Here is a 12,760-nt window from a genome sequence, read left to right on the forward strand (position 1 = left end):
GGCTATTGTAATGGGTGATGTTTCTCTGATTTCTTTCTCAGCCCCTTTGTCATCTGTATATAGTAGGGCTACTGATTGTTTTGAGTTTATCTTGTATCCTGCTAGTTTGCTGAAGGTGTTTATCAGCTGTAGGAGTTCCCTAATAGAGGTTTTTTTTGGGGGGGGGTTGCTTATGTAAACTATCATATCATCTACAAATAGAGACAGTTTGATTTCTTCCTTTCCAATGTGTATCCCCTTGATCTCCTTTTGTTGTCTTATAGCATTAGCTAGAACTTCAAGTACAATATTGAAGAGATATGCAGAAAGAGGGCAGCCTTATCTTGTTCCTGAGTTTAGAGGAATCGCCTTAAGCGTCTCTCCATTCAGTTTGATGTTGGTTGCTGGTTTACTGTATATTGCTTTTATTATGTTTAGGTATGTTTCTGTTATCCCTGATCTCTCCAAGACCTTTATCATGAAAGGGTGTTGAATTTTGCCAAAGACTTTTTCAGCATCTAGGGAGATGATCATGTGGTTTTTCTTTTATAGTTTGTTTATGTGGTGGATCATGTAGATAGATTTTTCCCTGCAACCCAGGGACGAAGCCTACTTGGTCATGGTGGATGATTTCTCTCATTTATTCTTGGATTTTGTTTGCCATTATTAAAAAAATGGGGTACAGAACTGAACTGAATAGAGAACTCTCAATAGAGCAAATAGAAAGGACTGAAAGACACTTAAGAAAGTGTTCAACATCCTTAGTTATCAGGACAACTTATGCTGGAGAGGATATGGAGAAAGGGGAACACTCCTCCAGTAATGGTGGGAGTGCAAACTTGTACAGCCATTTTGGAGATCAATATGGCAGTTCCTCAGGAAAATGGGAATCAGTCTACCACAGGATCCAGCAAACCCCCTCCAAATAATCCACATCTATGCAACAAAGACATGTGCTCAACTATGTTCATAGCAGCATTATTTGTAATAGCAAGAATCTGGAAGCAAGTTAGATGCCCCTCAACTGAAGAATGGATAAAGAAGATGTGGCACATTTACACAATGGAATACTACTCTGCAGAAAAGAACAATGGAATCTCGAAATTCGCAGGCAAGTGGATGGAACTTGAAGAAACCATCCTGAATGAGGTAACCCAGTCACAAAAAGAAGAACATGGTATGTACTCATGCATATATGTATTTCAGACATAGAGCAAAGGATCACCAGCCTATAATTCACACCGCCAGAGAAACTAGGATACAAGGAGGATTCTAAGAGATTCATATAAGGTCCCTCACAGAAGGGGAAAGGGACAAGATCTCCTGAGCATATGGGGAGTGTGGGGGGGGGCAGTGAGTGGAGAGGGAACTAGGAGAAGATGAAGGGGAGGAGAGGAAAGCAAGTGGGACTAGGAAGACTGAGTCAGGGGAGGAATAGATGAGAGAAAGAGAGAGAGGGAAAGAGAGAGAACATAAAAGAGGGAGCCATTATAGGTTTGAAGAAAAAACTGAACCTAGAGAAATGTCCAGAGACCTACAAGACTGACCCCAACTAACAATTTGAGCAACAGTGGAAATGCCCTTCCCTGATAATGAGATCGATGACTAACTTATCCACCATCATAGAGCCCTCATCTAGTACCTGTTGGAAACAGAAGGAAACACCCACAACTAAACACTGAGCCAAAATGGAATCCAGATGCAGAGAGGTAGGACAAGACCAGGATACAGAAACACATAGAGACAGCTGACCTGAACAAGGAGGAGCTAATGGGCCCCCAGACTGATAGCTGGGAATCCAGTATGGGACTGACTCATACCTCCTGAACATGGGTCTCAGCTAGAAGACCAGGGCATTCAAAGTGACCTAGGACAGTGGAACCAGGATGTATTACTGATGTACAAAAGGACTTTGCAGGCACATCCCCCATTGAGGGATACTGCCTTAACCTAGAGACAGGAGAGAAGGCCTAGTTCCTAATCCAAATTACTTGACAGATTTAGATAACCCCTCCTGGAAGGTATCACCCTACATGTGGAGTAGGGGGAGGGGGGAGAGTGGTCGGGGGTATGGGAGGGTGGGAAAGAGGGGAAGAAGGAGGGAGGGAGGGTGGGAGAGAAGGAGAAGAAACTGGGATCGATATGTTTTTAAAAATGTCTGGGATCAGTGAGATATCTCAGCAAGAAAATATTCCTGCAAAGTATTGTGAATTGTCCTCTGAGCTCCCTGCACAACTGAGGTATGGGCATACCCACCAAGTACACACACTTACATAAATAAAGAAGTAAGTAAGTAAAAAATTAAAGAAATAAGTCTGATGGGATTGAACAGTTTGTGATTATTTTAAATCACAAAATCTTCTACAGGTAGATAGAATATTATGTGTTCCACAAACACCAGCAATTTGTTTCTTTTATGTAATGTTTCCAACAATTTGTTTCAATCAAAAACCCATTTATTCATTTGAAATTGCATTTAAATTGATGTATCATCTGTATTAATTCCACTGCCACTAAATTACTCTTGTCTACAGAGCTACAATGTTCTATAACAAAAACAAACTACAGCTATACTTAAATTGCAAGGAAATAATGGTGAGACTTAATGCCTATCTGGAAGAAATAGTTTTCCCCAGGGAAAAGCACACCAATTGCTTATCCACTCTGAAAACCCTACACACAGGAAGCATATAGAATGAGAATGTTGTACTTATTTATTTAGCAGTGTGTGTGTGTGTGTGTGTGTGTGTGTGTGTGTGTGCAACAATTAATGAAGAAGCCTTTTATTTTAATGAGCGCAAGGGTTATATGAGAGGGTTGGGGGGAGGAAAGGAAGAAATGATCTAATTATATAATAATCTGAAAAAAAGTAAAAGAAATAATTAACAAATAGTGCCTAACAATGTTGTCCACAAGAAATGATGTAATCACATCACCTAAATAACAGGGGCATTTAGACATGGAGAAAAGAAAACCTGAGGATCATTCAAAGACAGTGGAAATGGTTTCCAAGGCAACGTTCTACTGCATTATAACATCTAGGGCTTGTAAACACCTTGTAAACACATGGTGAGAGCCTGGGTCACTTAGCTCTATCTTTGATGTGACAAGAGATGAGGAGTCCTGGCACAATTGCCTTTTAACAAATTCACACATACAATTCTGAGAAGTCAAATTGCATGTCTCCTATAAACAAGCTAGTGTTTATTTTCCTAGGATGCTTGAAGTGATGGAGATCTTAAAAACTATAACCAATTTCCTTAATTTGTGGATGAGGGAAGCTGTATCCAACACCACTGAGAAGTTGGTGTGTCATGATCAATCGTCCCCTGTACTATTGCCTGGCACTGTCCTCTTACCTCCAAACCTAGGCAAAGACCCTACTGAACTCCCTTTTACAATGTTAGGTATTTCTACATGTATTATAGCATGCTAGTGATCATTCTACTAGAAATATCACAATAAATTTACCAGTTGTTACAAAGGAGTAAACTAATCCAGCAGGTGTACAGACAGCCTCAGACTGTCCGCAGAGAAGGGTGACCAGTAGCTTTGTCTGGGTCCTACACATGAGACATGCTCCAGCACTGGTGTGTTTGTCCTAATGGCCATACAGATCTGCAGTAAGGCTAAGGATATGGTAAGGCTGTGGTGGTTTGAAAGAAAATGTCCCCTAAAGAGAGTGGCACTATTAGGAGGTGTGGTCTCCTTGGAGGAAGTATGTCACTGTGGAGCCGGACTTTGAGGTCTCTTTTCTCAAGCTTCACTCAGTGTGACAGTCAGTCAACTTCCTGTTGCCTGGAAGACGTAACACTCTCAGCTCCAGCACCATGTCTGCCTTCACACTGCCATGCTGCCTGCCATGATGGTAATGGACTGAATCTCTGAACTGTAAGCCAGACCCAATTAAATGTTTTCTTTATAAGAGCTGCCATGGTCACGTTGTCTCATCACAGCAATAAAAACCCAAACTAAGACACATATTTATGCAAATTTATAGGTACACAATTATAAATGGGAAAAGGAAATAACCTTAGCTCAACAAAAGGATAAAAAGCAGATCAGTCATGAAGTTCAAAGCCAGGTAAACTAAGTGCTCTTGCTGTACATATCAACAGTATCATTTCTCACATAAATTATAAACTAAATTCTTTGCTTGGCAGGTACTTTCCAATTGCCACAATCCTGTGTTATCAAAAATGATCTATCCCCTTCTGTCATACATAAATACCCTTCACAGTGGCAGCTAACTTCTCTGGATCAAATTCCTTTTGTTTGTTTGTTTTCTTTTGTTTTGTTTGCTTTTCTTTTGTTTTTCGAGACAGGGTTTCTCTGTATCTTTGGAGCCTGTCCTGAAATTCACGCTGTAGACCAGGGTAGCCTCAAACTCACAAAGATCCTCCTGTCTTTGCCTTCTGAGAGCTGAGATGAAAGGCATGTGCCACCACCACCTGGAAGATCATATTTTAATAGATCTAAGCCTATACTACCTTCAAATGTCTCAAGAGCAAATTTGCAGGAACTGTTATCTTCTCAGTACTTGCATTTTGAGATTTCCCTATACAATCATTTGAAAGTTTCTGTTTCAAGCAGAGGTTTGAAGGCAACTGTGTCAATCCTTTTAAATGTACACACCAAGCCAGATGTGGAAGGCTGTCATCCATGACAGCTTGTCAGGAAGAGCACCAAAGACCATCACATGAGTGCTTAAGAAAAATTCCAACCCCAATACACAGTAATGCTTAGCATTCTACTTTCTTAACTTTTTGGCAAAAATATTTAACTTACTGTCATCTAGATTATAATTTTTCTTTTTATGTTGATATGTGTTCAGCTTCAGAAAGAAAAGATAACACAAAAGATTCCTGAGTTCATGTTACAGAAATTGGCCTCATGGACAGCTTTGTTAGAATTCCACATGTTGTTCTTTGAGTATGTGTGTGTGTGTGGGGGGGGGCAAAAGCAAATGAGGACATAGCATAATAGGTAGAAAGGAGACTGGAAAATCTAAATGTAGGGGGATGAGCAAGGACTGAGGGCAGATAATGAACATGACCCATGCAGACAATATAAAGGTAATTGTTTTCCAGTTCTTACCCTCTCGTGGATTTGTGTGTGTGTGTGTGTGTGTGTGTGTGTGTGTGTGTGGCGGTGGATAAGTGCATAAAAATATATTCCATAGTGAAAGTGTAAAACACAGTGTGAAGTGTCATTGCTTTAGATTTCATATTTTAACTATATTGAAGTCCATTGATGTGCAAAGACTCAGGATTAAGAGGTAGATAGATCTCAGCACCTGGGATCACACACCTTTAATCCCAGCATTAGGGAGGTATATAAGACGGTAGCAGAGGCTCAGAGCTTGCATTCAGTCTGAGAGTTAGTCTCTAGCTATGTTGAGAGTATAGATGTCTGAGTGAATCTGAAGAATAGTGAAGTTGGGAGCAGTCTGGGGATCACCCCTTTGGTCTAAGCTGAGGTAGAGGGGAGAGCTAATGTTGGCTGCTTTGCTCTTCTGATCTTCACCTTGAAGCTTGAACTCAAGTATCCATCTCTGGGTCTTTTATTTATCATGCTACAATAGACATTTTATTTGCAAGGTTTTTTAAATAATAAAGTTTGTAAAATTTAAAATCAAAATATTAAAACTAAAAACATTCCCCCAACATACAGCATGGAAGAAGAGGTATCTTGGATCATTTTATCACTCTCAATCAATTCAAGGAAAGTAGAGAGCAGCTGATGTTATTAAAATTCCCCTCACAAGTGTCAGGTTTTCATCCTTAAGGCTATTTTTGAACTGTATCTCCTCAAAAGATGTTGAAGTGCTAATTCATTCCCCATACCTGTGAATGTGCTCTGATTTGTAAAGAGGGTCCTTGTAAGTCCTCGATGTCCTTTAAGACATCATAGGAAATGTCTTAAACTAAGGAATAGCTTATGTGATTTATAGATTTCCAATAAGCATAACATCAAAGAACTGGTTTTTCACAGGATGTTTGCTTACTTTGAACCAGACCAACTCATATTTTTACGAAAGGTAGCTACATGAATAATAAATGAATAGTTACTATGAATTATAGATGTGAACTAATGGAGGAAGAGAGAGTTCAGTAGGATGTTAGTTCAGAGAAATGCCCTGGCATTAAACGATGATTTGATTTCATTTTTACCTGGGATGTTATGATCAAATCTACTATTACACAATGTTAAAACAGACTTTAGTTACAGGTGAGAATGAGAATAGATAAGACCAGCACACTTCAGTTTCTGCAGATAGGTTGAAAAGAAGTTCTCAAAGATGACATCCTTTACTGCCCTTGAAAAGTCAACAAGCATTCTCCCAATTCAGTTGTCTTCAGATAATGTTATCTTTCATCATTTATAATGAACAAAAAAACTAATATTTAACATATTTTCTAGTGTTACATTTGTTATAGGACATATCAGTATATATAATGCAATTAATATTCCTATTAATAGCTCAAAAATGTATTGAAGTATTTTTTATTATTTTGAGTAGTTTGTATGCTGAAATTTCTATGTTTTAATAATATTTTGGTCAAGGACATGAATAATAACTTGTAATTGCTGGCAAGCATTCATCTTATTCCACTAGAACAATGGAAGTGACTAAAATTAATTGCTTTTTGTGCCTTTGAATTTCATTAATAGATTAAAGAAGATTGGTATAGTAACATGACATTTTTTGTTCTTAACAAAACTTTGTTTCAAAAATTTATTTTGATCCCTGCATGTTACAAACATTATAATTCCTAATAGTTCCAAACGCTCTAGGGATAGGACTTATTTTTGCTGATTCTTCTTTCTCGTAAAACAAATGTGCATTGTGGTAACCAATTAACCCAACTGGCTTAGCTTTTCATTATTTGGGAAAGAGTGGGACTTACCAAACAAAGTTGACTGATATATTCGGTCCCCATCCTTTATTTCTTTCTTGACTAATGGAGATGAATGATATTTACACATTGGTTCCAGGAGAAAGCATTTTTTGGAAGATGCAGGATTAAAAGGAGTGCAGGAGGAGAGGGGAGTTCCACTGCATCTCATTCTTTAGCCCTAGCTACCCTGAAACTCACTATGCAGCGTATGCTGGCCTTGAACTCATAGGTCATGTTCCTGCTTCAGACTCCTGAGTTTTGAGATTATAGGCACAAGCCACTAGGCCTGCTCAGCTAACTTTTTGATATTCGCGTCAAACATCTTATGGCCTTCCAAAAGGAACATCTATAAACAGTAGTATTTAGCCCATGTGTCCACCATGTCTATTTAAACTAAGAAATTTGGTGGTGACTAAGAACTAAAGAGCAGATTATTATGAGATGATAAAAGGCTGGATCTGGGGATCACTCTCTTATGACTTGGGGTTTTTAAATGTTCCCCAATAGCCAAGCACTAACGTTTGGCCACCAGCTTATAAGTATGTTGAGAGATGGATGATGCTTGGTCAGAGGAACACAGGTAATTGTAGGGTATGCATTTGGAGTGGAATTGGAACCCCAGCCCCGTATTCTTTCTCTGTGCTTCTTGGCTGACAAACCCTGAGCAGCTGTGCTCCATCAGCACGCTGCTGTGAGGCTACATCTCAGAACAATGGTTCCAAATGGACCATGGGCTGAAATCTCTGAAAGAAGAAGCCTTTCCCTCTTTCACATTGGTTAACTCAGGCGTTCTGTCACAGCGATGAGAAGTTGACTAACAGACTCCTTCTGAACCTTGATCATTTGTTCTGCCTGTGTCACTCAGCAGACGTCTTCCACCTGAGGCTAATTCACGCTGGTTAAGAAGGAGAATTCTCAGAACAGAGTCAAGCAAGTTGCCCCTTCTGCCATGGCAACCTAGACTGTAAAAATAATTGCCACTGTGAGTCAGGAAGCACTGTCTCATTGCGAAGGATGGTTGGAGGGATGCAGTCAGCTGCCTGTGGAAATATGAGAGTGGCCTCTTGCTCCCACTCAGTGAAGATGGATGTTCCGGTCAACTATGCTGTTTACAGGCAAAATAAATACCAATGATGCTGTTCTGTAAGACCACACAGGAAACCAGTGTTGGCATATCTTATGTCTGCTCTGAGGCTATGACCTAGCAAGGTAAAGTCACAGCATGTCTAATATCACAGACCTTCACTACACATTCTGGCAAGGCCCTGATGCTTTCACATAGGTTTTTTCGGGGTTTGAAAGAGTCACCTAAACAGCATCTGTCATTTCACCTTAGAAGGGCACCATGCGATTCCTGATCTGGAGGTGACATTTAGGACCCTGAGGCTAGAAGCCCAAGCATTTTAACAAGTCACTAGGTAAATTTTTAGTTTGTTTGTCTGTTTGTTTGCTTTGAGGTGTGGTGGTTTACATAAGAATGTCCCCCATAGGCGCATATATTTGAATGCTTAGTCACCAGGCACTACTTGAAAGGATCAGAGAGAGTAAGAGGTATGACATTGTTGGCAGAAGAATGCCAAACCCAGAATCAATCATCAATCTCTCTCTGTCTCTCCCTCTCTCTCTTCCCCTTCCTCTCGCATTCTCATCATTCTCTCTATGTGCCTACAGATCAGGATGCAGAACTCTCAGCTCCTTCTCCAGCACTATGTCAGCCTGCCTCCATGCTCCCTGCCATGCTGATAATGGGCTCACCTCTGAAACTGGGAGCAAACCCGCAATTAAATGCTCTCTTTTATAAGAATTGCTTCAGCCATGGTGTTCCTTCACAGCAACAGAACAGTGACCAAGACAGGGGCATATTCCATGGTGCGTATGCGGAGGTCGGAACACAACCTGAAAGAGTCAGTTTCCTCCTTACATCATGTGAGTCCCAGGCATCAAACTCAGGCCCTCAGACGCAATGGCCAATAGCTGTACCTGCTGAAACACTGTGCCAGGTAAAGTTTAATGTTCCCTGTGAGAACTAACTCCCTGGACTGACTCAGGCATCCCAAACCCCAGAAAGATGTTTTATTACTAATGCTAAGGTTTTTGGAGCCAGAGCCAGGGCATCACATTTCCTGCTCCAAAGCACGAGCTAATGGACTGTCCACACCCTGCTCACCTGAAATACTCACTCTGTTCCTTCAGCACCACAGAGGAGGGCCTTACTTCCTCTCTTCTCTGTATGGGACTCGAAACTCTACTCTTACCCTGTTTAAGCTTTAAAGGCAGGATCACATTTCTATATACTAGTCTTTTCTTTTGCTCCAGTTTTCTGTAAAGGAAAACAATACCTTTAAAGCATAAGATACTGGAAATAATGTGCTTTATGCTTGCACTAAACATAATTCCTTTTCCTTCTTTCTGCCCTGAGACTATCTCACAAGCTAATGAGTGAGAGTTGCAACATAGCACAGAGATTTCTCCATTGCATACAAATAAAGACAGGGAGCAAAATGAATTGTGAAATGAAAATGTACACATCTATGTGCACATCCTATCATATTTTCTTCTGCTTTCCTAGCAATATTCCTTTAGGATTTCCAACAGGAAAGTGTAGGGGCTCCTTTATAAGGATGACTATGAAAAACAAAACAAGCAAAGGATTCTTAGTTCAGCATCCAGCAAAAAGTGAGTGTTCCATAAGTCCTAGCTGTAATAAATAGACAAGGTCATTCTGAATACATGCCCAGAGCTTGAAAAATTCTTTTAATTAATTTACTCAAAAACATATTTTTTCCCTAGGGCTGGAGAGATGCCTGGGCAGCTAAGAGTGCTGACTATGTAATCATGATGGCTACAGTTTGGATCCCAGCACCCACATAACAACTGGGACATCCTCTGAGGAGGGCAGAGGCAAGAAGAGGTCTCAGGAAGAGACCCCCACATCAAAGGACTAGGGAGAGTGATAGAGGAGGGTGTCTATTTGCCCTCTTCTGGGCTCTAAATGATGAAAACATGAACACACACGCACGCACGCACACACACACACACACACACACACACACCACTTGTGCATACACTTAGAGATGCAGCATAAATACACACAAATAAACAAAGAAATCTTTAAAAAAAAATTACCTGCTCTTCTTTTGATGGAAAAACCCAAATCTCTAACAGTTAAGAGTATTACCCAACATTGCTGGGTAAGAACAACACCAATGTTTTCTAAAGAACAATTCAACATTCTTTCATTCATTGCCTTATGATATTCTTGCCCAAACTGCTAACTGAAATGTGTGGGGATAAGAAAACCATAAGATTCAAAGCATACCAGACATCTCAGAAGCATGCAGTATAGCTAGCCAGACTTACAGGAATGAGTGACACAGCCCAAGGCTTCGGTTATCAAGGTTGGGTCCTGTAAGACTGATTTGGGTTTTACATAGCCAATCTCTTTCTTGTGTCGGTTGCTTATCTTAAATAGCTTCTTCTGTCTCTCTTATATTTTGTTACCTAAACACGACCACATTTGAGATTTTGGCTGCTAAACACTAGCCTTGAACCCAGAGGCACTGAAAAAAAATTTAATTTCTCTCCAAAGTGGGGGGTGGTAGGGAATTCAAAGACAAGCTATTCTCTTCACTAAGACTATAAATCTGAAAGTTACTTGTGTGTTTGAAAAAAGAAATAGATCACCACAATATTTTAACTTTGAATCCCTTTTTTTACTTAAAGGGAAAATAGTCTTTTGTTTCTTACCTATTAATTTCCTAGTAAGTCTCTATCTTATCTATTTAAAAAGACTAAGAATAATAATAAAAAGTCGCCTTATGATTGCTAGACACAAGGCTTTGTTAAAACAATCTTAGAGTAAATGAGGTAACAGCAGGCTCTTCGTGTGACATCATCTCGATTTTTTACAGCCACATTGGCATTCTGTCCATGAATCACCAGTGCAGCGATGACTTCATTCTCCAAGATGAAGAATAATTGATCTTAACCTTCGCATCACTTTCCTTTAACTTGGAGCGCTAACCCAATTGGTGGCAGAGATGAATAAAATGTCAGTGAGAAAGGAATGACATTGTGAAAGGTTACCTCCAAAGGCCGGAAGCACACACTTGGGAAATTTATGAAACTCCCTTCACAGAGTGTCATTGAAAATAGCCAAAAGTTTTGTATTACTAGGAGATAATCAAATGTTTTTTGTGCATTTGTTGTATGAGAAAAGTTAAAACCTCAATATTAAACACAAACCCCCACAATTCGGAGTAAAATGCTGTGTAAAGGCTGATTGCTTTTGCATCCAAGTTATTAATCTGCCACCACAAGCCTGATATGCTAGTAACCTTCTTTGCTGAAGTTAACTCTTAATTCCAGTTACCCTAAGTGACATGCACAGCTTAAGAACATTCATTTGACTCTAGCTGCCTCCTTAGTTACTAAGTCAGTTCCTGTTCTATCCCCTGCTTTCCTTTGTTCTTCACTGACTGGTGTTATTTACCATACAGCGCACGAGAACATAACTGTCTTTGTATTTTGGCCTGAGAATTTTGTCATGCTTTAAAGTCAACAATGGCATTGAGGCAAACATTTCACAAGTTTTCCAAATCTGGCTCTATAGAGGTAAGAAAGTTTGCTGGGACTCATCTTACATTTAATATTTCCCCTTCTCAAACTAGTGGCTTGCAAATGTATGTTTTTCTTTTCTTTTGTACACAGAGTGCTTTATCAAGACCAGCTGATACAAACACCCACTACCGTGCACAATTCTGCCAGTGTGTGTGTGGTTGAACACACACACACACACACACACACACACACACACACACACAGGGTGGCTAGAGCTGAGCAGCCTTCACAACTGCTATCCCATGACAATGGTCACACGATGCAATGCACTGCACGCTTTGCTGACTGACACCTTAGGAATGGATGCACTTTACTAGTTAGGTGGCTATCCAGCCCCACCACCACCACACAGTGCAAACCCTGCAACCTCTTCCCCCTGACTCCAGTTACACAAGTACTGTCCCAGAGCCAGCCCCCAGCTGCAAACTCTCCCGGGACACCACTCACCTTGCCTACAATCGCAGTAGCCCCAGTCCACTTTGCCTTGGGCATTCTGATAGAAACACCAAGGTCTGCCCGCTCCATCCGGGCTCCAGCAGAAGTTGTGAGGCTGCCCTCGGAGCTCAGCCCAGCTAGCCGGAGGCGACCGCTCCAAGAAGGGCGGCACCTTTGCCCAGTGTAGACACCGGACACCGAGGTCGGTGGTGTTGCCCCACAGCTCTCCTGCCCCGCAGCCTCGTGGGAGCCTCGGGGGCGTGTGCCGGGCGGTGAGGACCTGAGGGCGCTGGGCAGCCGGTACCCGTGGCGGGAGCGGGAAGCGCGGGGTCCTCGGTGGCCGCCACGGGCTGGGAAGAGGGTGCGCGTGTTGGGGACGCGGTGAGAACGTATGCGGGCGATGCAGGGGCGAGCGCAAAGCCGGATCAGCACTGGCCACTGAAGGCAGCACCCCTAAAATCACAGCCAGCAAGCAGCGGGTGAGCGCCATGGCTGTGGCGCCGAGTGTGGTCCATGCTAGGCTCCGGGTCCCCGCGGAGGGGGCGGGGCGGGGCCGGCAGAGTCCTAGAGCCCCCTCCCACGCTCGCGCCGCCGCCCTGCTGTCCCGGCCTCGGGGGCGGCTGCAGGATCGCTCGGGACCCGAAGGGTCGGCCCTGGGAGTACAGGCTGGAGCTCCAGGGGAGACTCTGTCGCTGGCTAAGAGCACTCTTGCCCTAAGCCCGACCTCCACCCCGCCCTCGGCTGTCAGCCGGAGGCTCAGAGCCGGCACCGAACTCCGCTGACTCTTGGTGCCAACGCGGGGGACGGTCTAGGCTGCCGGTGCC

The 12,760-nt window shown here is 42.1% G+C and overlaps 1 protein-coding gene across 1 annotated transcript in view; it reads right to left on the reverse strand.

Annotated features, from left to right (window-relative positions):
* Window positions 1-12,560, reverse strand: part of Prss12 (serine protease 12) — a 54,764-nt gene extending 42,204 nt beyond the window's left edge. Inside the window, exon 1 of the mRNA XM_051185559.1 lies at window positions 11,949-12,560. Within this exon, the coding sequence (XP_051041516.1) occupies window positions 11,949-12,426 (478 nt within the window). The 5' untranslated portion in view covers window positions 12,427-12,560. The remainder of the gene's footprint in view (window positions 1-11,948) is intronic.
* Window positions 12,561-12,760: the final 200 nt, after the last annotated feature.

The sequence above is a fragment of the Phodopus roborovskii genome, unplaced genomic scaffold (genome assembly GCF_943737965.1).
Source record: "Phodopus roborovskii unplaced genomic scaffold, PHOROB, whole genome shotgun sequence".
Taxonomy (NCBI): Eukaryota; Metazoa; Chordata; class Mammalia; order Rodentia; family Cricetidae; genus Phodopus; species Phodopus roborovskii.